This window comes from Protomyctophum bolini (assembly GCF_963924005.1).
Source record: "Protomyctophum bolini genome assembly, chromosome: 4".
Classification (NCBI taxonomy): Eukaryota; Metazoa; Chordata; class Actinopteri; order Myctophiformes; family Myctophidae; genus Protomyctophum; species Protomyctophum bolini.
In genome coordinates, this window is record NC_137865.1 from 30,357,232 (window position 1) to 30,383,987 (window position 26,756).

Here is a 26,756-nt window from a genome sequence, read left to right on the forward strand (position 1 = left end):
CTTTGCAAGCATTGTGACATAAATTAATCTAACCCTTGGCCCCTTACTGTAAGCATTGCATAGGTCTACAGTAAAGGTCAAGGACTAGATTAATGTCAGACTTCCTCCAACCTACAAGTTCCCACATCATCACCACCACCACAGCACCACTTCTTCTTGTGTGTATGACTCATTTCCATACTGTCATACAGACAGTGTATGACACCGTGTGAAAACAAATCCGCTATATCAAGTCACTGCCAAATGGGACGGGTGAAGTGGGGCCCGGTTGAATATTGAATAACAATGATCCAGATGGCTCGGAATTAAGACCAAGCTCTCCCTTTTACCTGTTACAAGGTAAATCAGTTGTAATGGCTGGTGGTAATGGGTGCGGCCATGTCTAACCCCTCCTCTAAAGCCTAAAGCTCCTCAGTCCCTCGACAGAGAGAGGGGGAGAGAGAAGGGTGAGTGATTCCTCTGGGCACTGGCTGCAGCTTATTCACTTGTTTGTGCCGCCTGTGCGCTGAGGCGAGACGAGTGCATGGGTCAATGCGGTGGCAGGACGACAAGGCTCGATCCTTCTGGCAAACCCTGTTCAAAGTTTTAGATGATCGGAGGGTGTTTCGTTTGGATTTACCACTTTTTCGCGATGGAAGAAGGATTACTTGTGCAGCGATGAGAGCTACAGGTTTTGCGCCCACATTACCAGAGTAGCGGGATACGGGTTCGGGGTTCCACTCGTCGGTCCGTCCTGCGTGACAAAGCGGCCACCCGAATGAATGCGCCCGGAGATCTCGCTGCTGCAGAACGAAAATGATCACCTCGTTTTTCCCCCTGAAGAAACTACGACGCAGTGGCAAATGGCTCCTCTTTGTGGCAATTCTGGTGTTTGGAGCTTTCGCCGTGTACCAGGAGTTTGCACGGACTACTACTACACACACCCGTAAGTTGTGGTGGCCAGTAGCAGCCGCTGAACAGCAAGCATCAGCTTGTGTAGTGTGCTTTATTTATAATTCAACAGACACATGCGTTGCGCGTTGCTTATTTATTAAGCAACGCATGTGTCTGTTGAATTCTATTCAAGCAATGCTTAATCACCATGTTAAGAATATTTGATGCGATTGTGAATAATCGTAGGCTACTGTTACATGATATCAACGTGGATGCAGGCAGGCAGTCGCAGTGGAAAACATGATAGCCTCTTAACAGGTGAAGCAACAGGTTGGTTGCTTATCCGGAAGCCTTGGGGATACTGTGTGTGTGTGTGTGAGAGAGAGAGAGAGAGAGAGAGGGAGAGAGAGAGAGAGAGAGAGAGAGAGAGTGTGTTTGTGTGTGTGAGAGAGAGAGTGTGTGTGTGTGTGTGTGTGTGTGTGTGTGTGTGTGAGAGAGAGAGAGAGTGCGTGTGTGTGTGTGTGTGTGTGTGTGTGTGAGAGAGGTGTGTGAGAGAGAGAGAGAGAGAGAGATACTTTGAACGGGGAAGGGGCCATGGGGTCAGATCACAAGTTTTTACACTGAGAAGGATGTGTAGATTCACACTGTCTCTCCAAACTTCCTGTCCTCACCAGTCTCTGCCACATCTACACCTCCTAGGCTCCTCTCACACCCCAGTAGAACAGCAAAATGACACCACACTGCCATTAATCAAAGGGACAACAAATTGTCTGTGTGCGTGTGTACACACACACACACACACACACACACACACACACACACACACTGACACACATTGACACACATACTGTATTACATTGAGAACAGAGCTTGACATGTAAACACATGCTATGGTTAAGGACCTACATTACAGGCCTAGCCTATTTACACACAATCCGCGCGCACACACACACACACACACACACACACACACACACACATTTACACACATTCCTGGCCTATAGCCCCCCTCATCACAATGAGGCTTTTCTCAAGACTACATACCCCAGAAATGGAAAGAGGAGAGGTGTGTGTGTGTGTGTGTGTGTGTGTGTATAGGTATAAGCTTAGAGTTTGTAAAATAAGTGTGTCAAGTCTGGCTAGTTTCCAGGAATGCCACCAGAATTGTAAAAACAAAAAGTAGAATACCAATGACATAATATAATAATGATGATGATAGTAGTAGTAATAATAATAATAATAATAATACATTTTATTTATAAGGCGCCTTTCAGGGCACTCAAGGTCGCCGTACAGGTTAAAGAAAACAACAACAAAAAACAGTACAAAAACACAATTAAAAGCAGAACAAAACACAGCTTGCAGCAGCAGTAGTAGTAGTAGTAGTAGTAATAATAATAATAATAATATTAATTATTATTATTTAGTATTAGTATTTTTCTCAGTAAACAGTAAGCTATCAAAATGTGTGTAAACAGACCAGGTATCAGGTACAGTATTAACTTACAAGAGAAGAGACAACCCGCAAAACACTCCAGGGTAGAGAAAAAATCCTTATGTCTCCAAGGCTCGATGATGCATAATAGAATGAAGAAAATGCCAGTACTCAATATATGTCTTTTTCACATGATTTTATTTACCTCTGACGAGCAGACAATGTACGCGTTTTCTCAGCGTTACAACATGTGAAAAAGGACACATATAGAGTGCTGGCATTTTCTTTTTTTAATGTTTTTCTGTGGCTTTCGCCTATATTTTATATTTTTTATAGAGAGACAGACAGTAGGCTGACAGAAAATGGGGAGAGAAATGGGGGGGTGACATGCAGTAAAGGCCGTCGGGATCGGGAGTCGAGCCCACGGCACACTACCAAACTTTTACTACCGGCCAAGGTGCCTGGACCGCTGAGCCACGGCCCAGGCCGAGTGCTGGCATTTTCTTCCTTGTATTATACAGCATTTATTTACCCAGTCACCCTGATGAAGGCAGTTTTGTTAAAGGCTTTTTCCACTTTTCCACAAGACTGCCTTGGTCTCATCCTTTTTTGCATTTACTTACTTAGTTGTTACATAATTTGCCTTTTGGGAACACACATGGATTAGTGCCAACATATTTTTACGGTAAATTATAGTTCTCAACCAGTGGCACTTGAAGAACTGGTTTTTTCCCCGCATCCATGTACCGTACATGTATCCATGTACCGTTGTACCGTACTTTGATGATGCACGTGTAGGTGCAGTTTTTATTCTCGCAATGCATTAGCAACTTTATTAAAGGCCTTTTCACTTTTCCACAAGACTGCCTTGGTCTCATCCTTTTTTGCATTTACTTACTTAGTTGTTACATCATTTGCCTTTTGGAAAGGGTTCAGTCCACTTGATTGATTTACGGTAAGTTATAGTTCTCAACCAGTGGCACTTGAAGAACTGGTTATTTTTCCACATCCATGTAGTGCTGTACCGTACTTTGATGACACTGATAAAACATATAGTCCTATACAGTGCATGATACGTACATACGCCAGTGGTTCTCAACCTGAGGGTCTATCCCCCAGGGAGATCCCCACATTTTGGACCTTTTTAATACCTAAATAGAAGGAAGAAAGAAAGTAAATGAAAAAAGGACATTACTGCATCAAAGGTAATCAACAAACTAATACTATAAAAACTGGTCAAACATTGGCCAGTTTTCTTTTTCTTAAATAATATAAGAAAAGGGTTTTTCTTTTTTTTAAATATATATATAGTTAATCTACGAGCTCTGAGCTTGTAGATTGGCTATTTTTCAAAATGTTTATCTGTGCTAAAAAAAATGGCATGGATGCACCTGGGATGTATCCTCAGTGATGTATCCAGGTCTAGCAACATCATACCCCTCACTCGGGTGATCCAGCTGGGGTGATCAAGTCCCAACTTACATTCCAGTATGCTACCCTCGATCAGTCCCATTAGAGAAAAACCAGGGACACACAATCCGCTGCTCCAGAACTACTGGGCGGGCCATCCGGCGTGGAGGGACTAGGCACTGTGGGTTGACTCCTGGCCGGGCACCGCCTACGCCTCACCAGGTCCACTCCTGCTCTCACCAGGTGCAGCCAGGGCCTGTGTGTTGCACCAGATTCCCAGCACCAGACACTTCATTCGGGAGTGGTGGATTCTGCAGGCTCCACCGGCAGGGAAGCGGCGGTGCCGCAGGCTCCACTTGTGGCTTGAATGGCCCTCCTAAAGGCCTCACATGAGTTTTTTGGGCTTCCTCCTCACAGCGGACACAGGCTGGGGCGCTAACCCACACTCTTAAATAATACAAGCTCTGAGCTTGTAGATTGGCTATTTTTCTAAATGTTTATCTGTGGAACAGAGTCAAACTAAATGTAATCTGAGAACCCCTAGGTTGAAGACTTTTCATGTTTCTATTTAATTCTATTAAGTGTTATTTGACCACTTTAGTCTTGAACGCTCTAGCTATATACTTCATGGTATGTCAAAAAGAGAATATAGAACTACATAACATTGCGTTGTGAACTAGTTTGGCTACTAGATTTGGCTGTGTGAGCCAAGCTGCATGCACTGTCTGTCAGCACCACACAGTGTTGCATGAAGTGGGTGAAGAGGAGAGGAAGGAAGCAGTGTGAGCGGGAGATGAATCGGGTGCAGTACTTAGTTTAGACATTACTTGGTTTAGACTAGTCGTTGGTTAGACCAGTCATTAGTCATACAACTATAACCTATCTCAAACCCTCACCCTAACCCTAACCTCCCACGGGGCTGCACACCTAAACCTAACCTTAACCCATGTCTAACCAATGACTAGTCTAAACTAAGTATGCAGTATGCACCCTGATGAATCTCCTCTCAGTTAAAAATATCTCTGTTTTTCCTTTTCTCAACCACCGCTCTAGAATTACTGTGTGTTTCCAAAATTGGCCCTGTGTCACAAGGGAGTATACATTTGTGGATCTCCACCCTTGTGATAATGACAGACTTCCAGACCACCAGTACTTTGGTGTTTCAACCATAGCACACACTCTCATATGCACTCCACACATGTGCGCACATGCACGCACACACACACACACGCACGCGCGCACACACACACACACACACACACACACACACACACACACACACACACACACACACACACACACACACACACACACAGCTGTGCTATTGCTTTAAACTGCATTGTGTAATTTAAAAAATGACAGAAGGGGATTGAAAAAAGTGTCTGTATGGTTTAGGATCTGCCAGGCTATGTCTGCCAATACCATTTCAAGAAGGGCAGAAACTTTCCAGCCATACTGACTAAGCCCAGGCTAGGTAGCCGTGGCTGAGTGAGTTTGGTTACATCTTGCTGACAGCAGCACAGAGGCTTAGAACAGTGCACGGTTTCCAGTAGCACTTTATAGCAAAAGTCATGGAAGGAAGGCTGATACATTTCTGCAAAGTTAATATTTTCTTGTCATCATGAATTTCATTTGAACCAAAGTACAGAACTGGATTGTAATTATTACACATTTCTTACCCCATTTCTTCTGGACTAGTTGTTTCAAAAGGTTATCAGATAGGATAAGTGATCCATGTATTTGTCAGAGAGCGACGACCACCTAAATTATGGGTTTTCCTGTGGGAATTAATGCAGCTCGTGTGTGTGTGTGTGTGTGTTCAGTGGAACATAAAACATACATGTATGTCAAAAAAGTGTCATGTCACTTGATAAAAATGAAATGACATTTTCTCAAATTATGTAAGTGTAATTTTATTTGTAGAGCACCTTTCACAGACATCAGAGTCACAAAGTGCTGAAAAATTACATTTCTGTCACACAAAGGGACATGGATGGATGGTATGCAGATGCAAAATATATTGCATATTATGGAGTATGGACCACTGATTACTTCTGTAGCTTTACTGCTGAAGCTGAACATGTAATCATTGTTGAGTTGATGACCGCAAGATAGGTAGGTCTCAGTATAGTATTGAAACACATTAGTAGGCTATTCTTTCACACTAGTATAGACACGTGAAATGTGTGAGAGAAATTCATTTGAGTAGGATGGTAGGACAATTATCATTCATTGAAGGCTTTAGGTCTGTGTATTACTGTATTTACTAGTATTTACTAGATGTGTAGCAGAAGGGTGGCCAACCTTTCTTTGGTAGCATTTTGAGACTCCAGTTTGTCATTACTCATTACCAGGCTATGTCATATGTTTGTGCAGGACTATGCCTCTCCCTTTCTAAACCCTTTATTTTACTATGTTGTTCACCTACCATGCAAATCAGAAACAAATCAGAATGCAAAGGCAGACAACAGTGGTTCCCAGAACTTCACACTGTTCGACCTTGATTGGAAATGTGCTGTACAAATAAAGTTTGATTTCATTTCATTTTATCACTCCCCTCTACCATTACAAATAAAGACTTTATCTCGGCACCGTCACTGCATTCGGGAATTTCAGATTCAGTTCTGACTGAGTGTTTTCTGTTATCCTAAGGTGGGAATTCTGCACGTGAAGGGAGCATCTGGAGGAGGCCTGCATCAGAAGTGGTAAGGATATATCAGAACAGATCAGAGGGAATATACTGTATATGTCAATCATTTATTTTCGTATGTATGCTAAGTAAATAGATCTGTATCAGAGCCGACATACAACATACACACATAGCACACATAAAGTATGAACAGTAAGTTTATTGTTTATTGTCATATGCATTGAAAAGTTGTGCATTCCAATGCAATGAAATACATGAGTTTTGCTTGCGTGTTTTCCAGGCTGGAGGGGACTACCAACCTGATTCAGGGGAGGATTCAGCTTGGCGTTCTAGCTATACTCCACAAGCTTGGAAACCAGAGGTGTGTGTGTGTGTGTGTGTGTGTGTGTGTGTGTGTGTGTGTGTGTGCCATCAAAAGCTCACCTCTGCTGAACTCTAAATAACCTGTTCGGGCTTGCCCAGTTCCCTTCTGTGTCTGTGTGTATCCTTAGTATGTGCTGGAGCGGCATTTATTTCTCTGCATTGGAGTCATCATGTTTCCACTATATTAAGAGGGCCTGCTTAGGGCTCATGTTAGTTGCTAGCTCCTCTTGTTTCATGTTAGGGTGGTTGTCTCTGTCCTTAAAGAGCCAGTCTAGTTTAACCTACTCTCAGCATTATGACTAATTGTGATGCAAGGAGAAAAGCAAAAAAACATAAAACAAATAAATCAACCAACAACATACATGATTTAAGTTATGCTCTTAATATGCAACTACCGGTAAGTCAGGCATCACATACAAACTTTTGATATAACATGATGTACATTTTATATGCGGGCGATGCCAGGCTAGTAAAATACATCCCTATTTTGAATTGTTTGAATTGTTGTTGATGAAATGAATGCTCATAGATCCAGCTTATAGTTCCCCATGCCTGCATTTAGTAAAAGATTCAATACTAAGGACTCAGTACAAGACCTGGCACCAAACGGTGTTCCTCATCTTGTTACACAAGCGCCCTTTGAGCTATCCTCAGAAAGCTTCGGATGCATAGTGAGGCGAAAGGCTTTTTAAATAATTACAGCTGCACTCCTCAGTGCCTGTGAAGATTTCTTAGTCATCATTTACAGCCCTCCCCTTCACCCCCCTGTGTTGGACTGGAGCCACGGTTTACCTAATGCTTAACTGGCTTGTGATGACAACAGTTAATTGGAGGCACTCTACAACTCTGGTTATACCAAACTTTGGCTCTGACCTACTCTGCTCTGGGTCTCCTACGCACGCACACACACACACACACACACACACACACACACACACACACACACACACACACACACACACAGGCAAGTCACTGAGGTGTAGATTTACAGGGCATCTGGGCTTCTCCTGAAATTCAAGTGTTTGTTTGTTTTGGTCTGTGTGCGTGGTCCAGTGTTTCCTCGAGACCTTTTAAGAGAGTGGTGTGGATGGCAACAGGGTAGTGGGGTCCAGTTTCATCCCAGATTCTGTTTCTGTCAATTTATTCATGACCTTAAAGTACCTTTTTATTCTTTTGCTTATTATTTCAAACTATTCGTTTTTTGTGTGTGATATTATGAACCTTACTTCACTATTAAATTTCCCTTTATATCACAAAACAGCTAATTTCTTACATTTGTAAGCTCTGTGAAATCATTTCATATTTGGTGCCATTTTCTTATTATTTAATTTTTATTTATTTCTGTGTGTGATATTATGAACCTTACTTCACTATTAAATTTGTGTAAGCTCTTTGAAATCATTTAATATTTGGTGCCATTTGGAACGCAAGGGGTTTTAGAGCAAGTGTGAAGACGATTGGATGAACGGTTCTTGAGATATGAGTAGGACACAGGCATACAAAAACTCCTGGAATTTATAGATAGCTAATAATTATTATTATTAACACTTATTATTTTAATGCCTTTTGTCTCGCAGTTCCAGGGACAGGCCAACCTGCATGTGTTTGAGGACTGGTGTGGCAGCTCTACAGCTCAACTTCGCAACAACCTGCACTACCCACTGTACCCCCACGTGAGTCAGACAAAACACAGACATGCCACAGTTTGCATTAGAAGACAATAGACATTTCCCCACATTTCAACACGGTATACGCATGACATTTGTCTCTGTCACGAACACATTGCTCAGAGATAAGACTACCATTTGTCAGGGGGAAATGCTAAGTACGATTGGTGCCTGCTGTGGAACATAGCTTGCTTGTGAACTTTGACCGGCCCCACCTCTTACACACGCTCACGCTCACACAAACAGACTGTTGTGCTGGCTGGGACCTGCATTCTGCACCCACATGCTAGATCCTGATGTCCCTTGAGATACATTTTCACTCAGAGCAGCAGACTTCATGATAAAACTTTGTCTGTTTTCCTCGTCCATCCTCCAGTCCAGAACAACGGTGCAGAAGTTGGCGCTCTCTCCTCAGTGGACTAACTACGGCTTGAGGATCTTTGGCTACCTGCATCCGTACACCGATGGTACTTAGATTCCTTGCTTCTCTTTTGTTTGCTTTTTTTCTACTCCACTCATCATAGTATGCACCACATGTTTCATTCCCAATCTAGTTTCAGTTCAATGCAATTCAAAGATGTTTGTTGGCATGGCTGATAAACCAATACATTATTGAGGTGCTACGATCAGGTTTTTTGGGACCAATCCCGATCACCGATTGTTTTTCTCATGATCGGCCGATACCAATCTTGTGTGTAACGGGAAACTTTTAATATTTCCACATTTATTATAGCCTAAAACTGTTCCTGTGTGTGTGTGGCAAGGAAGGGGAGAATGTTTAGGCCTGTCACAAATATGCAAAATGATATTATACTATATAATCTCATTGACTTTTATACCACAGAAATGGTATAAAAGATCAGTTTCTCCAGATCAGTTAAATTGCAGATCACTGATCTAGTCATTTGGAGAGAAAATAGTCTGATCGATCGGAGCACCTATAAAAATAATTCATTTCACGATTTCCCCAGTGGACCCAATAAAGGTCTTATCTTAATATGTTTACTATATAAAATATGAATGAATGTGGAAACATTACAGAGAAACTGCATGCTTCCTCAAATCTCTATGCGCAGAAGTGGCAGATCTACCGGTATTCATTGTGTTGAAACAAACAGTGGTTTGTGTCAACACAAGTCCCATAAACATCTGCCCTGTCATTGCTTCAGTCACTCAAACCACCCCTCTACTGTCTCTCTCACAATCTCTCACTGTGTCTGTAGGAGAGTTTGTTTTCGCTGTGAGCTCGGATGACAACTCAGAGTTCTGGCTCAGCCATGACGATTCCCCCCTGAACTTGCAACTCTTGTCCTGGGTGGGCAAGGTATGTGCATGTCCTCCAAGTTTAACCATATTACTGCTACACTGGTACACGACCAGACAGCATCTGATTATATTTGTATTTGGATCAACACTTTTATCTGCAGGGTGTGGCATAGTTATATTTATCTGTCTATCCCTAGCTGCCAGGACGTTGGGCACCATTAACAACGTGTGTGTGTGTGTGTGTGTGTGTGTGTGTGTGTGTGTGTGTGTGTGTGTGTGTGTGTGTGTGTGTGTGTGTGTGTGTGTGTGTGTGCGTGTGCGTGCGTGTGTGTGTGTGTGTGTGTACCTTTTTAGGCTGGCACTGAATGGACAGCCCCTGGCGAGTTTGAGAAGTATGCCAGTCAAACCTCTACACCAATTTGGTGAGTTTGCAGTTCATTTACAGATTAGCCTTCAACATTGTATATAATTATATATGTAATCTCTCAAGACAGATTTTCTATTTGGAATGAACATCTGTCAGCATGATTGTTAGATAGTTGGATATTAAGCTCATAGGGGCAGATGATTATTGAGATCATTATTTTATTTTTTTACCAAATGGTTTCCCAGATTGGTAGTAATATAAAGGGGTAGTGAGAGGAAATATGATGAATCCATATAATGTTGTGGTTGTGTGTGGTTGTGTGTGGTTCTCTGTGGTCCTGTGTGGTTCTGTGTGGTTCTGGCCAAATATGTACTTTGAAATGCAGGACAAGTGGCAACATGAATGAGGTAGATTGTCATACCTTCCTGATGTTCTGATTTTGGCACTGAGCCATCACACACTCATACATACACACACACACACACACACACACACACACACACACACACACACACACACACACACACACACACACATGCACACACACTACCACAGACACACTCGTGCTAATTTGATGAAGATAAATGCTTGTACAAGATGTTGGCTTGAGTCTGACGGCTTGAGGAATCCTGTCAAAGCTACCATGATCAAACACAAGCCACTGGCAAAATGGAGAGAGAGAGAGAGTGAGAGAGTAAAAATAGAAATGAAGGGAGACGAGGAAGAGAGGTGAGGTGAAACCTAGGACAAATAAAGAGGATGGGGCACGGAGGCGCGGCATAGGCTCCTGCGGGAGGTTTGCACATGCTCAGTGTAAACAGGAACTGCGATGATGGAGTGTTCATTCACTAAATGTTAATGTTTTTGTATATTTTCTTTTGTGGATTTTCCATGTTCTTTAGTACATGTGTCAAACTTTTATTTTTGTGAAATGACAAAGGAACATGGATACTGTTCATTCAAGTGCTGTGGATGATACAAAACATTTGAAAAGTGAAGGGTGGCTGCTGTTTAATTCTCAACTGTTCTGGATCTCATTATTTACATCACAAGTTATGAGCTTTCTATCTAGCACCTCTGCTGGAACACTCCATCATCGCAGTTCCTGTTTACACTGAGCATGTGCAAACCTCCCGCAGGAGCCTATGCCGCGCCTCCGTGCACCATCCTCTTTATTTGTCCTAGGGTGAAACCAGGAAACAGTGACGGGACAGTTGGACAAGGTGTTGGAGAGAAAGTGGTAGAGAGGGAAGGCAGGTTTCTGGGAGAAGTTTATGGCCTCAGCTGGCAGATTGGTGACACAGCCAGGAGGGCTAACCCTAACCCTAACCCTGTGTTAGTGTGGCAGATTGGTGACACAGCCAGGAGGGCTAAACCTAACCCTGTGTTAGTGTGGCAGATTGGTGACACAGCCAGGAGGGCTAACCCTAACCCTGTGTTAGTGTGGCAGATTGGTGACACAGCCAGGAGGGCTAACCCTAACCCTGTGTTAGTGTGGCAGATGGGTGACACAGCTAGGAGGGCTAACCCTAACCCTCAGCTGGCAGGTTGGTGACACAGCCAGGAGGGCTAACCCTAACCCTCAGCTAGCAGATTGGTGACACAGCCAGGAGGGGATCATGTGTTAGTGTTGCAGGTGAATGTGCTCAACACTAAGATCTCTGGTTAATTAATTAACATATATATTTACTGTGACCAATGTTTTGAATGCATAAATAAAATAAATAATAAGGGCACAGATGTGCCGTGTAGAGAACTTCACGTCCTGCCGTTGACAATTCAGTAGATTGTCAGGGCATTGTGGGAACATTTGCCAAGGTGTTATATGTTAATTCTATTCAGATTCCCTGAAAAGATAGAGTTTCTCTGCTGGCACTTATTTTCAATAGCAAAGCAGTAGAATTAGCAAGGCTAATAGTAATCAGTGAATAAAATCTGCAGGGAAAACATGCATTTTCAGAAAACGATCAGAAAAGATATCAGGAAAGTGTGAATGGCACATCTCTAGCTGTAAATATCCTGTCTATCTGCACTGCCGAACATTTTCATCCATGCTAAACCCCTACAATACTTTGCCTTTTTTTGTTTTACTATTTTGAAAAACATTTTTGAATAATTCACCTTACTAGCTGATCTACATCAGTTGTAAGCTTGTAGACTGGCTATTTTAACTACCGGTATTAAAAAATATTTTTCAAAATAGGTAAAAAAAGAAGAAGAAAATAGCATGGAGGAAAATATAGCCCAAGGACTGCAATTATTAATGGTAATACTTGAGACTTTTTACGAGCTGCGAAGCAGGCTGGTCTACTTTCTATCAGGTTGGTAGTGGCAACTTATCATTTCATTGACTGCCGTAGTCAGTGGCAACTTATCAAAGATAGATGCCGTAGTCACCTATCTTTCTGATTGGCTGCCTCGTCTCTAGGCAACCAGACACTTTTAAATAATAAATTAGTTCGATTAACTGTTGCACCCCTACAGGGCTTATATTTGCCTTTCTTTTCTCAAAATGAGCTTGGCCAGGCCATTCCACGGTATGGGGGGGGGGGGGGGGGGGGGCATTGAAGCATTGACGAGGTACACCTGAGGAGTGTTCTGTCGCATAAAACAGGGAGATGATTCTAATGAATATTATTGCAAGTAGGATGACTGACTGTAGTCTTAATATTGTGCAGGGAGCAGTGTAATACCCAAGCAATTATGTTTGTTTATATACTTTTTCAAATAGTTTTTCCTTTGTCTTTGTCCTGCAAGTCATTTTTGGGGTAAACTACAGCTTTAATGTTTTCTGTGCTCTGGTGAGAAAGTGTTGGGAGAAGAGACAGAAACCCCCCCCCCTACAATCTCAGTCACTGGCATGTGAGCGTCAATAGTCGTAAAGTTGAGCGTGGGCCTGTTGAGTGCAGCTGAAGCAAACCTTTGTGCCACTGCCTACGCCTTCTGTCTGCCAGCCATGTGCCAACTGGTTTAAACAAGCTTTGAATCAGAATTGTAATTGCACGATTGTACACATTTATTCTAAAATTACTAAATTGAATAATGTGGATCTCAGTATTCATGTGGGAACATTCAGCTGTGGCTCTTATGTGGTTCTCAGCCTTCATGTGGCCAGCCTATGACATATTTATGATGTATCTATGACGTATATGACTCTGATCTGAGCCCCATTGGCTTCCGTTATCACATTTTATTAAAGTTAATTCTTTCAAAAAAGTATTGAGTGGTGCTAACTGCTCCAACCTGTGGCTTGTGTGCATGTCTGCCCCCCCCCCCCCCCCCCCCCCCATGACGTCATGTGTGTTTGTCTCTTTCCCCCTGTGACGTCCTGCGTCAATACATGTGGCAAATCAAATACATCATCATCATACATCATCATCATGATGAAAGGCACACAAGTGTGATTCTATTTTTCTAGTGTGCAAATTAAACGTTTGAGCCAAGGGTGGTGCTAGCGTCACTGGCCATGGAGAAAGCAAAACTAGTAGCATTCATCCTCTGAGGAGCAAGAAGGTGGCGGTGCACACATTGCATGGCAATCCAGTCATCTGGATTAACAATTGTTACAGTTTGCTATGGTGACATGCCGTTTAATCTATCTTGAACGTTGGTATAGAACAGTGATTAAACTGTTGACTGGGACCTTGTTTGAGGTATCCTGATATCAGACATTAACACACCTGGCTGACACCTGCCAGCCAAATGAGTATTTTCAGTGACCATGTTATAATAAAACATATCTGTCATTTGCAGAGCTCATATTAACTTAACTAATATTGCCCACCAACAGGCTGTCTGCCCAGAAGAGGTACTTCTTTGAAATGATTCTCAAACAGAATGACCGAGGGACAGACCACGTGGCAGTAGCTGTGAGTATTTCAGACAACTGCATCATATTCCTTGCTTCCCCTCATCATGCAATTACTGTTGCAGCGACTGTACTGTAATCCTTGGTGTTGATTTAACTGTGAGAGTGTACAAGTGTAACCCTCGTATTTGTTTTTGTTTACACAGTGGCATCTCAAACATGATGGTCTGAGGTTTATGGTTATTGAATCCAAGCACATCTCTCTCTACACTAGTAAGTACACACACATGCAAGGTTCAAGGTTGTGCTGGTTTAAGTTGATTTACCCATAATTAACCACAACATTTGTGAGAAACATAGTGTTTCACATGCTGACACACCCAGTGTTGGTTCCTATTTGAAATGTGATCACCCATGTGTTTCCTAGAAATCTAGAGCGTTCGTTCTTGGCACTGCTATTCGAAATCAGGTCACCCATGTGCATCTTCCTTGAAATCTACAGGGTTTATACCTATTACCTGCTATAAGTAATCAGATCACTGATGCATATCTCACTTGAACTCTAGCCTTTATTGTTATGCATGGATGTATAACCGGAAATACAGTACTGCTGTTCTGGAGGAGGTGTCTGATAGTATAGTTCAGACAGAAGTATCCAAAGTCGGATATCATCCTGCCAATCTTTCAGTACCAGAGGCATGCCAATGTTTTGTGGCTCAGTCTGTTCCAAGTCTCTTGGCCTCATGATAACCCTGTGGCTTCTTCCCACAGACGAGACTGCCTTGCTGATGAGCGACGTGGCACACATACCTCAGACAGCTGCCAGTCACACATCTACTCTGGGCGGGCCACTCGGCGTCGAGGCTGACATGCTGAAGGATGACCCTCGAGATACCTTCTACCACGGTAAGGCCATCTTCTAAAGTGTTCTGCTACGCCTGCTACAACTACCACACTTTACAGTGACAGATTGGCTGGCAGTGAGTTAAAGTTTATAGGCATACAAAAGACAAATAAAAATACCGGTACAACTACAGTTCTCCATCGTGCACTAAAGGTGTAGGAACCAACTCACAGTCAAATGTGATTCGCTTTGGCCCGGACGGCTGCCATAGCCGTCTGGGCACCTGACAGCGCGTTGCGGGTTCGACTCCCGACCCCGACGACCTTTGCTGCATGTCACCCCCCATCTCTCTCCTAATTTCCTGTCAACCTACTGTAAATATATCAATAAAAAACAGGTTCCACCAAAATAAAGGGAAAAAATGTGATTAGCGGTAGGTTGTCTTTGAGACCTCTTGTAGTGATGTTGCACTATAAATAAATAAAACACAGAAACCCGTACAGTACCACAGGCTCACTACAAGAGAGCCAGTCAAGAGAGTGACAGACAGACAGACAGACAGACAGACAGACAGACAGACAGACAGACAGGAAGAGAAAATAAACCGCAGCAACAGAGTGTAAGAGAGGTATCTACACAGACAAACACTTTGTGGTTAAAGCATGCAACTTGCTCGCTTAAATGCATGCAATCATCTCTTCTCTGTTTGTGTTTTGTTGTGTGTGCAGTTCCCTTCATCAAAAACAAGTACCTACAAGGCGTGTTGCCTGACTGCTCCTACAATCCCAGTTACATCATCAAAGGCTTCCCTCTTATGCGGTACCAGGGCTTGCAGTTCGTAAGTACTCTTCTTAAAACACTGTTCAACTTTACTCCCTGGGCCTGCCCTTAAAGGACAATCCCGTTTTTTTTACAGAATTGTGATGATAATGTATGTATGAACCCCTGTTAGTGGCGAAAAAGAGAAAAAATATAACGACGTAGAGCATAAGCAGGAATAGAGCCACAAGTTATTCTCCACAACAACAGATAGAATAAAATAATACTTTTCGCGCGATTGAAGAAGAGATCTAGCATTTTTTCAGTGATCAATGGATTATCATCATCATATTACAGTAAGAAAACGGCTTGGGCAGAATTTGCCTTTAACTAGCTGAGACTAAACTAATGCTAACCTTATCCGCTCACCCTAACCCTGAATATGTTTTAACTATGAAAAATGACCTCAGAACAAGTTTAATTATTTCTGGTTTCAATAACCTCATGAGGATACCACACCCTGCTGCCTTCTCTTTTACCTGTACAGTACCCTGAATCTGAATGTTTACATCCTGGGGGCTATTGTTCCCTTTTGTTGTCACAGGCTAATACTCCTAGCTCGTATTACCCGGCCACTTAGGGCGCATCTCTTTGCATTATCCACTAGTGTCATGTATCAATTATGTATAGTGTGTTGATTCTATTCTTTTTTTACCCAGATCCACATGTCCTACATTTACCCAAATGACTACACCCGACTCACGCACATGGAGACGGAGAACAGCTGCTTCTACCATGAGAGCCCTTACTACCTGGAGAGGTGATTCCTCAGGGGGGAGAAGGGGGGTGGGTGCAAGGATAAAAATGTCCTAAGAGTTATTGTGATAAACATTTGTATGTTTGAGAGTGCACAATCATTGTTTATTAGCCATCCATGGCTGTGAGTGAGTGAGGTAGTTCATATTCTGGTTCAGAGCACTGATATACAGTAAGGGCAAAGATGGCTGTGCACTTATGTGCAGTTATTCCTAGTATTGCCAATAGAGGGTGCTGCTTGATAACATGTACAGCAATCTGGGAACTGTGGCTGGAAAGTTGGGAATCTATTTCTATATTTACATTCTATAAAAAGATGCACTTAAGATATCCTTACAATAATTATCTAGCTTATGTTGTTTTATGAGTAAATTGATAAGAATGCCATTATTGATTTTCTGCATAATGATGTATATTTTGAATATTTTCTAACCTCAGGCATATAGAACTGCTCCAATGTAATTTTTACAAAGTCAAACCAGTTTACTGTTGTCTTTCTCCAGATATGGATTCTCTAGATACATAAAACTGGACCATCCAGAAAGGCTGGAGACCGAGGACAGAGTTATGGGTAGGCAGCACACAAAGCCAACACAGCATACCGGTAGGCATCTCATCCATAGTCCATACATTTACAGGTTCATTAAATTGCAGAAATATTAACCGACATTTTGTTTTTACATTTGTTTAATAGATAGATAATTATTATCATTTCATTCATATCATTAGAAACATAGAAATGTCTACAGTTTTAAATGTGCAAAAAATGTATCTCATATGTAGTAGTTATGGTAGACTATTAGGTATTAGAGGGTATGCGCGTGACATCATCATCATACCCGGAAGATATGCGGGAACGCCTACTGAGTGGCAAAAACAATTTACTGGCCTTGACAGCTAACTCTCTCTAACTCTCTCACACACACAATCCCTCCCTCTGTCTCTCGCTCTCTGGCACCCTTGCCAAATCTGTTGAAATTTAGATTTTGGTTTCCAGCGCAATGACAATGAAGAAGATGAAGAGGGGGAAGTGATCTCCCGTGGTGACGCAGCCAAACCGCGGCCGGCGTTGGACGACGGCATTCTGCAAGACTACGGCGACGACTATGATGACTATATCCAGAATCGCAAGCGAAAGCTCTTCTCTTTAGGCGAACAGGGAGCCGTAGGTGCACTCAAGAACACTTCTAACACACGCTCACGTAAGAGGAAGAAGGGAAGAGGCATAAGCCTGAAGAGAGGAGATGTCTCAGATCTCCGACTGGAGACAAAGGCATCCGCAGTGGTAACCTTGGTACCCAACAGGCTCCGGGAACAGAATGGGAAAGACTGGGCGCTAGAGAAGCAGGTGTTGCCAGCAGTACAGATCAAACAACCAGCAGCACGTAGACCGATCAAGAGTCGGAAGGTCAGGCAAGCGGTGAAAGATGTCAGACCAAAACAGAGGAACTCAGGGCCACCGGTGCAGAAGGAGCGACCCAGACCAGAAGTGGGAGGGCACGCCCGGGCAAAAGAAAGCCCCACGGACCCGTCACAGCAGCCCCAGGTGCATTCTGAACAGAGTCACACCCAGAAGCCTGTACAAGGAAGTGAAGACAACCAAGTGCAGAGGCCGAAATACGTACAATCCCAAGTGCCAGACCAGGTTGATTCTTTCCTCAACAAGGGCACAGTCAAGGGCACAGTCAACCAGCGACGGAGCTACATGAACCGGACTATAGAACTCCAGCCAGCCGTCACCAGGAACTCCACCTCTACACCGAAACTGCAGCTGAACCAGCAGGAGGAAGTGAACCGGATGAGCCTCAGGGAGCTGGAGATGCAGCTGAACGTGCCTTTACCGCTGGAGAGGGACAATGCCATCCACAAAGCTAGAATGACCACCAAGGACAGAGTCGTGGCCAGAGAATGGCTGGACACCGGAGGAGAGGAGGAGGAGGAGGAGTCAGACAGGAAGGGAGAGGCGAGAAAGGAGAATGGCAGGGAGGGCGAGAAAGACCCTGTGTGGGACACAGGAAGAGAGATCGAGGGAGGCGATGAGGAGGAGATGGAGAACTACGAGATTTCACCTGCTCCGGTGTTTGACCCCACGGTCAACTGGAGACAGACCTTTCAGGTCAACCACCTGGATCTACAGTCGTTGCGGTCCGATTGGATAGACCTCCGCTGCAATGTCTCGGGCAACCTCATCCTTTCCTCCAGCGAAGTTCAACTCCTCGTCAAAGCCTTCATGGAGAAACTCAACCTCAAGCACCACGGGTACGTGCTTTCTTCCATCACTAAATATGTCTTTAAGAAACATAATTGTATTCGGTTGCAGCATGTCTTTTCTATGGACTTGCAAACAGTAGCCATTTTTGTTCCTCTCTCCTTCCAGGCGGTTCTCTCTTGTTCGGGTCATTAATGTGGAGAAGAGAGCCGACGCGGTCCAGGGCAACCGGTACCTCCTGGAGCTGGAGCTGAAGGACCTGAATGGCCAGCTGCTCCGTCTGTCGCGCTACATCTACGTTCTGATTCGCCGCAAAAGGCAGCGCTCCAGGGAGTTCATGCGTAAGCGCTCTGTCCCCGAAACGGTACTCTGTAACCCGGTGGGCCTTCATTGGAACCCTCTTGCTACCGTGCATTTCATAGTGCCAGGTAATATACACACACACACACACACACACACACACACACACACACACACACACTTGTGCACACACGTACACCAAAAGGGGACGTTTTGCCATTTCAGTGGCTATAATGTAGATAGAAAGTCAAAACAAAGAACACATTTGTTTTAGCTGATTTGCAATTCAATACACTGGGGAAACTTTGCTTTTTAGAATGAATTACTTAAATTTATAAAAACAAAGAAAACACTATTATATAATAGTGGTGGGCGGCCGTGGCTCAGGAGGTAGAGCAGGTCGTCCAATGATCCCTGGGTCGGCGGTTCGAATCCCGGCTCCTCCTGTCCACATGCTGAAGTGTCCTTGGGCAAGACACTGAACCCTACATTGCCTCCAATGAGTTGATCGGTGTGAGCTTTCATGCCACCGTTGGTGTGTGAATGTGGGAGAGAGGACGCTGGCTTTGACTGTTCGCCGCTTCACCTCCCAATGTATGAATGAATGAACCATTGTAAAGCGCTTTGAGAACTTGGAAAAGTGCTATAAAAAATGCAATTCATTATATAACACAATAAAAGGAACACACATACAAAGTAAGCTCTACTAACACTCGAAGGTTCAACCTTTGTCCTCACTCAGTCCCTGAACTACCCAGTCTGTATCTCTGTTAAGATTCAGAGATGTTTTTTGTGTCCTTCTCTTCACTGACTTTTAAGATAAGGATTATTTTCCCCCACATCTGTCTCAGTGAAGAACCAGGCCCGCTGGGTAAAGCAGCTGATCGTAGACATGGAGACTTTGTACAGAGAGACAGGAGACGCCAACTTTAACCTCATCATCACCGACTACAACAGCACAGATATGGACGTGGAGAAAGCTCTGCAAGCCTCCACACTTCCTAGGTACTATTTGTTGGATTTGTCTTTGAATCAGTTTAGCTTATATGCATCACCTATATCCATATGACTGAGAGACTGTGTGTGTGTGTGTGTGTGTGTGTGTGTGTGTGTGTGTGTGTGTGTGTGTGTGCGTGTGTGCGTGTGTGCGTGTGTGCGTGTGTGCGTGCGTGCGTGCGTGCGTGCGTGCGTGTGTTTGACGGGTGCTCTTCCAGGCACCAGTACGTGAAGCTGAGCGGGAACTTTGAGCGCTCTGCTGGGCTACAGGCAGGCATCGACCTCATCACTGTGAGTGTCACATCATTACAGGCATCGAACCTGGGCCTTTTATCAAGCACTGACTCGAGATACATTGTATTTCATCCCTATACCTACCCTCCGTCTCTCCCTCTGTCTTATAGGAAGACCACAGCATTGTGTTTCTGTGCGACCTGCACATCCACTTTCCTCCCTCTATCATAGACACCATCAGGAAACACTGTGTGGAGGGCCACATGGCCTTTGCCCCCATAGTGATGAGACTGGACTGTGGTGCTACACCGAGGCAGCCCCGAGGTACTGACAGACGCCATGAGAATACTAATACTGCGTGCAGCATCTCACTATTCAGTGTTTCTCAAAGTGTGCATCCCCCTTGAGGGGGTTCTTAGGCGTCCCCAGCTAAATCACTTTAATGTGTCCATGACACAAAATATTTTCAGTGTGTGGCCAAATACATATTAATTTGGCGGTCCATGACATGAAGAAGTTTGAGAACCACTGCACTACATACAGTAAGTGCACACACTTATAAAAAGCATCATGTTGCAGGTTACTGGGAAGTCAATGGCTTTGGCCTGCTGGGGCTCTTCAAGACCGATTTAGATGCCGCCGGAGGCATGAACACCAGGGAGTTCACGGACCGCTGGGGAGGAGAGGACTGGGAGTTACTGGACAGGTAAAGGGCCTGGCTATTTGAATGCAATGCAACACACCGGATATAGTTTTGAGGGTTTTCTTTTCTTCATTCCATTAGTTCATTACATGTTGCCTGTATTAGTCTGTGTTTTGAAAAGGGATTGAGCATTGACGGAGGCAAAGCTGGTTGCGATACAACATAGGGGAGGCACGAGACAGAATACTCTGGGTGTGATGCAGCCGTTCATTAGCAGCAGGCGTACATGTGATCCACAACTACTGATAAAGTGGATTGAAACAATAGGCCTGTCACAATAGTTACATAATCGCCTAATCGCAATTATTTGAGATAATCGCCACCACGAGAATTCCATTACCTTTATTTGTAGTTGTTACGTCCCCAACAAAGAGCTCCGGGTGTTATTTTGTGCAAAAGTGCATTATTGGCTATTTCCTCTAACATAAGCCCTCAATGGGGGTTGGGTTTTTGTGCTAATTTGCTTATTTCCATCGAAATAAGTAGTAAAGTGTGCCGCTTGGGATACTATTTACATTATGAAGAGTGGATATATACAAAATAAATGATTTTTGAGCGATGGAAATAAGCGAATTAACACCCCATAGCCCCATTCAATTCAATGCAATTCATTGATGGCTTATGGTAGGGGAATATTATTGATTTGTGCTGTTACAATTCCAAACATGCAAACACATCCGCTTTTATTACTTCAGTCTATATTATGCTTTGTCATTGGTCGATTTGCCTCTCTACTTCCTGATTGGTTAGTCATTTTGACCGGGTTTTTTTCGACCAATGACAAAGCTTCTAGGAACATATTTGAATGCAGATTGTGGCCCCTAGATGTGTGGAGACTACATTTTTTTAGGGGCGTTTTACTCATTGCTGGCTGTCAAACAATTAAATTAAAAAAAATGTTGACATATTATTGCTTATATAGCAGCTTTAATTGCAATTATTGATATGACAATTTGTAAAATGTCATCTTTGGGACCAGCTGATCAGAACTCTCTCTCACTCTAGGCTTCTCCAGTCGGGTTTGGAGGTTGAGAGGATCTTCCTGAGGAACTTCTTTCACCACTACCACTCCAAGCGTGGCATGTGGAACCGGCGCACACAGTCCGACTCCGACTCCAGGTAACCCTGCATTCACGTCTACCTTGACCATTTCCATGGCCACGGTGAACAGAGCACTTTAAAAAAGAAAATGGAAACCCTAACATTCTAATTGACGGTAATGCCTCTGGACCGACTGAGAATGCGGGATCGGATGTTGTCTCCAGTCCGTTGAGTTCTCCGAGATGGCGGCTCCAGCCGCAAGTGGAAAACATAGTGTTGAACGCATAGAAGATACTACTGACTAACCGTCACTGCTATGCTGAGATGAATTTGTGCAAGATAGGTCAAGACGTTACCGATGTAACTCTGGATGTACTACTGAGTACTATTAAAGTACTGGCAGATATTTGCCATCGACTACACAGTGCTGTGTCTGACGATACTACTGCGAGCTCTTGCTGAGTGGAGCTGTGAGGATGTGCACTAAATGCTGCTGTATCATTCATCCAAAGAAATATACTCTCCAAGACGCCAGATACCTACAGTACTGCTATTGCTCGCTTACACACACACACACACACACACACACACACACACACACACACACACACACACACACACACACACACACGCACAAGCACATACTGAAGATAGATAATACACTCCAACCAACCTGAAACTGAAACTGGAGAACTGAGATTTTTAGGTCTTGTCGACATAATTACCATTATGTCTATGTCATTGTTATGTATGAATTGTGTCATATATCATAAATGATGGAAGCCTTCTATTTATTACTCCTATGACAATAGGGTTGTTTTTTATGTTACTGTAGTGTAGACATACCTCGGCTCTGCCGACTGAGGATTTCTGTGTCTTTACATCGGAACTCGAAGTTAATTGTGCCTTCTGCGAAACATATTCAGGAATGGACTAAAGTTTTGCCCGGTTAGACTGGAAGAACAGCATCGCACTGCACAGCGAGATATTATGGACACCTTGAGGTGACAATGATGACAGTTGGATTAAGACAGATAGACCTTAATCAGATAACAATAAGATGCCGCATTTAAGTCGTTTTTTTGTTAATAACATTTCAGCCAATTTCTCTTCTCTGAGGGGTGTGGAGTTCAATGGTGCAACCCGGATGTGAATCTGTTCACTTCCGTTTTGACCAGGAAGTTGTTGCAGAGACTTGAAACTCTGACTAACTCCCCATTTTTGACAATAACTGACCATTGCTCTGATCGGCGCATTTGAAGGCTGCATAGCAGCCTTTAAATCTAGTTGTGTAAACCGCCACTGTCCAAAAATAATGAATTAATGAGTTAAACCCTCCTCTTGGATTATTTGACAATTTTGCTCCGAAGGTAACCACAATGAAAGCTTATGAAAGCTCATCTGAGCCATTCCAGTTCATTCATGAATTAATTATTTTCCACTAGTCTTTATGCAGGTGTGTGGCACCACCAGCCCCAAGTATTCATACTGTTCAGACCTTTTTGAATTTGTAGGTTTACTATCAAAATATCCTGTCCTGATAAACACGCTTTTGTGCCTTTCCTAGTTTTATGTCAGATTGTAGGTTCACAGAAAGGCAGTACTCCTGTCACTCCATCTCTTTGCACTCTTTTATCAGTGAAACAGGAAGATTTTTAATAAGCCGCTTTTTGTTTTTAATTTTACTTCTCAAGTTGCCCATTCCCACAATAGGAAATGCTGTTCTGAATGTTGAAATAATATAAAGGAGAATGAAAATAGCATTGTGTGCTAGTTGTGAAGAAAATGAGATCTCGTGTATTTATCAAATTGTTTTTATTGTTACTGTTATTTAAGTCTCGTGGCAGCTTTCTCTGAATATTCACATTCCTCGCTATTATTTGTTTTCTCAGATTCATGGGTAATCGCAGTAAGCCAAATCATTCTACACTACTCATTTAGGCTTGTCTCAAGTTTTGTCTGCAGCTGAACATTCTGATTGAAGTTAACCTAAAAGTGGTATCATCTCATGAGCTCTACAAACAAACCTAACAAACAAACAAAAGTCAGTACAGTATGTCTGCACCGTAGCACATAAGTCTGAACTGTCCCCGGGTTTGGAGTTCTGCTCTGAGACTCTCAGTGTGTGTACCGCATGTAATGCCTGACATTTGGTTGTGCACCGGCGCAGTGCACTGAAAATAGCTGATCTGCAAGATCACAAAGCTTGTAGAGCTTTTATTTTCGGTGCACGACATTGCCGCGCAACCACGTATAAATCACCCTTATATGGTTTTCCATCACATTTGCCTTTAGATTCAATAAAGCCCTTTATGGGCTCTTTGAAAGCTCATGCTGCTATGAACATTCTGTAGTGTTTTTTGTGATTTGTTTGGTTTTTTTGTCCACCCTACAATTGCCTTCATAAACCAAAGTATTCGGGGTTCTGCAATCTACGATTTATAATATCTCAAAGGATTTTTTTTTCTTCTATTGTATTTATTTATTTAGTTCACGGGCTCATCACTGTATGACAGGGGTATTCAATTAGATTAGGCCGGGGGCCACAACTGTAGAATGATTGTGTGTGGGGGGCCGCACAGTGTGCGCGCGAAGCGCGGAAATTTGTGGGTTCTCAAAATGCTTTTTGTGCTCAAACACGAAGATTTATGTATATTTCCGAACAGTAATGAGCAGGGTAATATGCCTATACAGGTATATGCCACCTTAGAATAGATGTAGGCCTAGACCTATTTGACAGTGCATAAACAGCATTGCTTTGACATTAACGACCATCAGCTGGACGGACACACACACACACACACACACACAAACATTACATAGAGCAGTGATTCCAAAGTGGGGTTCGGGGTCCTTGAGGCAGTTCCAGGGGGTCCCCAGGGAAATGGTTTGGAATCAAATGGACCCTTATGGGTCTGTAACTCTGAGAGTGTACAAATGGAACCAAATGGACCCTAACAGCGTTTATTATTGTGAGAATGATGGCTTCCATTTTCGCAACTTTTCAGGACTAGAAAGCCTGCAGTTTCTATTAGCTTGGATTCTCCATTGATGTCACTGTTGGGTGGGTTTCTGAACTGCCCACAGCCCTCCTATGTGACACAGACCGAGTAGAAAAAAACGTGTCATTTTATCATGATTATTAGTGAGGACCTATTATATGAAGATAGGTTGAAAAGTGGTCCTTTAATGATTACCGTCATTATGGTAATCTCACATTTAATATCGCACACACCATACCTGTAACTTTTATTAGCCCTATTATTATTCTCAAAAAAAAAAGTTTTTTTTTTTTTTTTTTTCCAAAATTCTTCCAGGGGCCACAAGGAGGCGCTCCGCGGGCCACATGTGGCCCGCGGGCCGCCAATTGAATATCCCTGCTGTATGATCTGTGTGTGCTGGTTAGTCTTGTCTCTGTCAACACTTCAGTTCAAAGGGTTGATGTTGAACTCTCTGCAAGAAAGAGTGCCTCTCTTCTCTTTTTATATACAGTATATGTTTTCTTTTACAGAGTTGTGCTTTGATTTCAATGCTCTTGGTTCAATATCTTTCATCTTAATTCTCTCGGTCACCCAGTGCCTTTCATGTACGTCATCCCTCTCTGTGTAAGGGGGATAATCTCACTGCCTCTGTCTACGTGTTTAGGTTTAGGTGTCTTTCTTCTCTCAGGGAAAGCTATTTCACTCCGCTGCCTTGATGAATCTGAGAAATAAATGACTCTTAAAAAATCATATTGTTTCATTCTATCACATTGTCCATTTTTACATAGACCCTTACATATGGTATATGTAAAGTTAAAATAGTACATAGCACAGTTGCCAACGGCTTATTAAATTGTGTGTGTGTGTGTGTGTGTGTGTGTGTGTGTGTGTGTGTGTGTGTGAGAATATTTAGTCACAAGTCATAATGTGTAATTAATCTTTTAGTGACACCTACTGGTAGCTCCATGTCATTATCTTGAAACATTTGTCAGAAACTATTTATTCTCGTTAAGATTAAACAGTGCTCTTTCCGGTATCAGTGGCAGACACACAAATAAAGGTAGTGTTTATATTAATCGTGTTATAGAGAAGTTGTCGAAAACACAATAGTTTTTGTGAAAAATATTGAAAGATTATTTTATATATTATTTATTATATTATTTTAATTGAAAAGGTACGGTATAACTGAAGTGATTGTCATTCTGAATTGATGCATGCACAGATGTATGGCAACACTTGTGCATTCTTCAAAGGTTTTCTGACACTGTCCTGTCCATCCAAGTAACCAGAAAAGGAAAAACCCCGCCCAGTAGGGGAGTGGTAAGAAAAGCCTGATTTCACCCAACACCAAGTAAGCACTGTGTCGTCTTTGTGTGTGCAGTCATTGATGTCAGTTGAAGGACAATAACCTGTGTGTGTGTGTGTGTGTGTGTGTGTGTGTGTGTGTGTGTGTGTGTGTGTGTGTGCGGGTGGGTGGTTTGGGTAGCTGGTGGGTGCTCACTGTTTATTCTTGGAGTGGAATTTGTTCCAGTGAATAATAAATATACATATCTTGGCTCCTACAGTAATACCTCTAAGTACAAAGACAAAGGCATTGAAATACTATACACAAATAACCTACCGTAAAATGATATTGTCTCTCTTGTATGTTTATAGGTCTGTGCCAATTGTTGATTTCTCCAAATAACTGTTGGCTGTTATTTGCCGTGTACTGTATGTGCGGGTGTGTGAATGGGTGCGTAATAGGCCTACACATAACACAATCTATGTAAAGCACTTTGGATTAAAGTGGTATATAAATGTACCACTTATCATTTAGATTGGACCCAAAGCGTATTCACTATATTTTGTCATGACAATTTAGTTTCAGGTGTGAAGCTCCTTTGACCTGCTGCATTTCTCATGAGAGTGATGACACTTTTAGTAGGCTGGCCTCCATAAACAAAATGTAGTTTCTTCAGAGTCACACTTGGCTCCAGACAGGATGCAACTGATGTTCTTTCATTGTTCTGTATCCATTTTTAGGATAAACCC

At 42.9% G+C, this 26,756-nt stretch overlaps 1 protein-coding gene across 2 annotated transcripts; it reads left to right on the top strand.

The window, feature by feature from the left end:
* Positions 1-306: 306 nt before the first annotated feature.
* Positions 307-24,987, top strand: b4galnt3b (beta-1,4-N-acetyl-galactosaminyl transferase 3b). Of its 2 annotated transcripts, none has more exons than XM_080762604.1 (20): positions 307-925; positions 6,371-6,423; positions 6,649-6,729; positions 8,309-8,404; positions 8,775-8,865; positions 9,622-9,722; positions 10,019-10,086; positions 13,822-13,900; positions 14,046-14,112; positions 14,611-14,745; positions 15,412-15,521; positions 16,162-16,262; positions 16,762-16,862; positions 17,242-18,517; positions 18,636-18,895; positions 19,619-19,772; positions 19,982-20,054; positions 20,168-20,321; positions 20,577-20,703; positions 21,706-24,987. In XM_080762604.1, exons 1-20 carry the CDS (start codon positions 796-798, stop codon positions 21,821-21,823), a joined length of 3,375 nt encoding a protein of 1,124 aa, XP_080618730.1. In that variant the 5' UTR covers positions 307-795; the 3' UTR covers positions 21,824-24,987. The 2 variants fall into 2 exon arrangements, with proteins under 2 accessions (XP_080618730.1, XP_080618731.1); XM_080762605.1 differs by having other exon boundaries at positions 16,762-16,829.
* The last annotated feature ends 1,769 nt before the right edge of the window (positions 24,988-26,756 follow it).

Coding starts and splice junctions, on each gene's coding strand:
- b4galnt3b (XM_080762604.1), top strand. CDS start 796: ATGATCACCTCGTTTTTCCCCCTGAAGAAACTACGACGCAGTGGCAAA. Junction 6,730..8,308: donor CACAAGCTTGGAAACCAGAG/GTGTGTGTGTGT, acceptor TTTGTCTCGCAG/TTCCAGGGACAGGCCAACCT. Junction 20,704..21,705: donor GACTGGGAGTTACTGGACAG/GTAAAGGGCCTG, acceptor CTCTCACTCTAG/GCTTCTCCAGTCGGGTTTGG.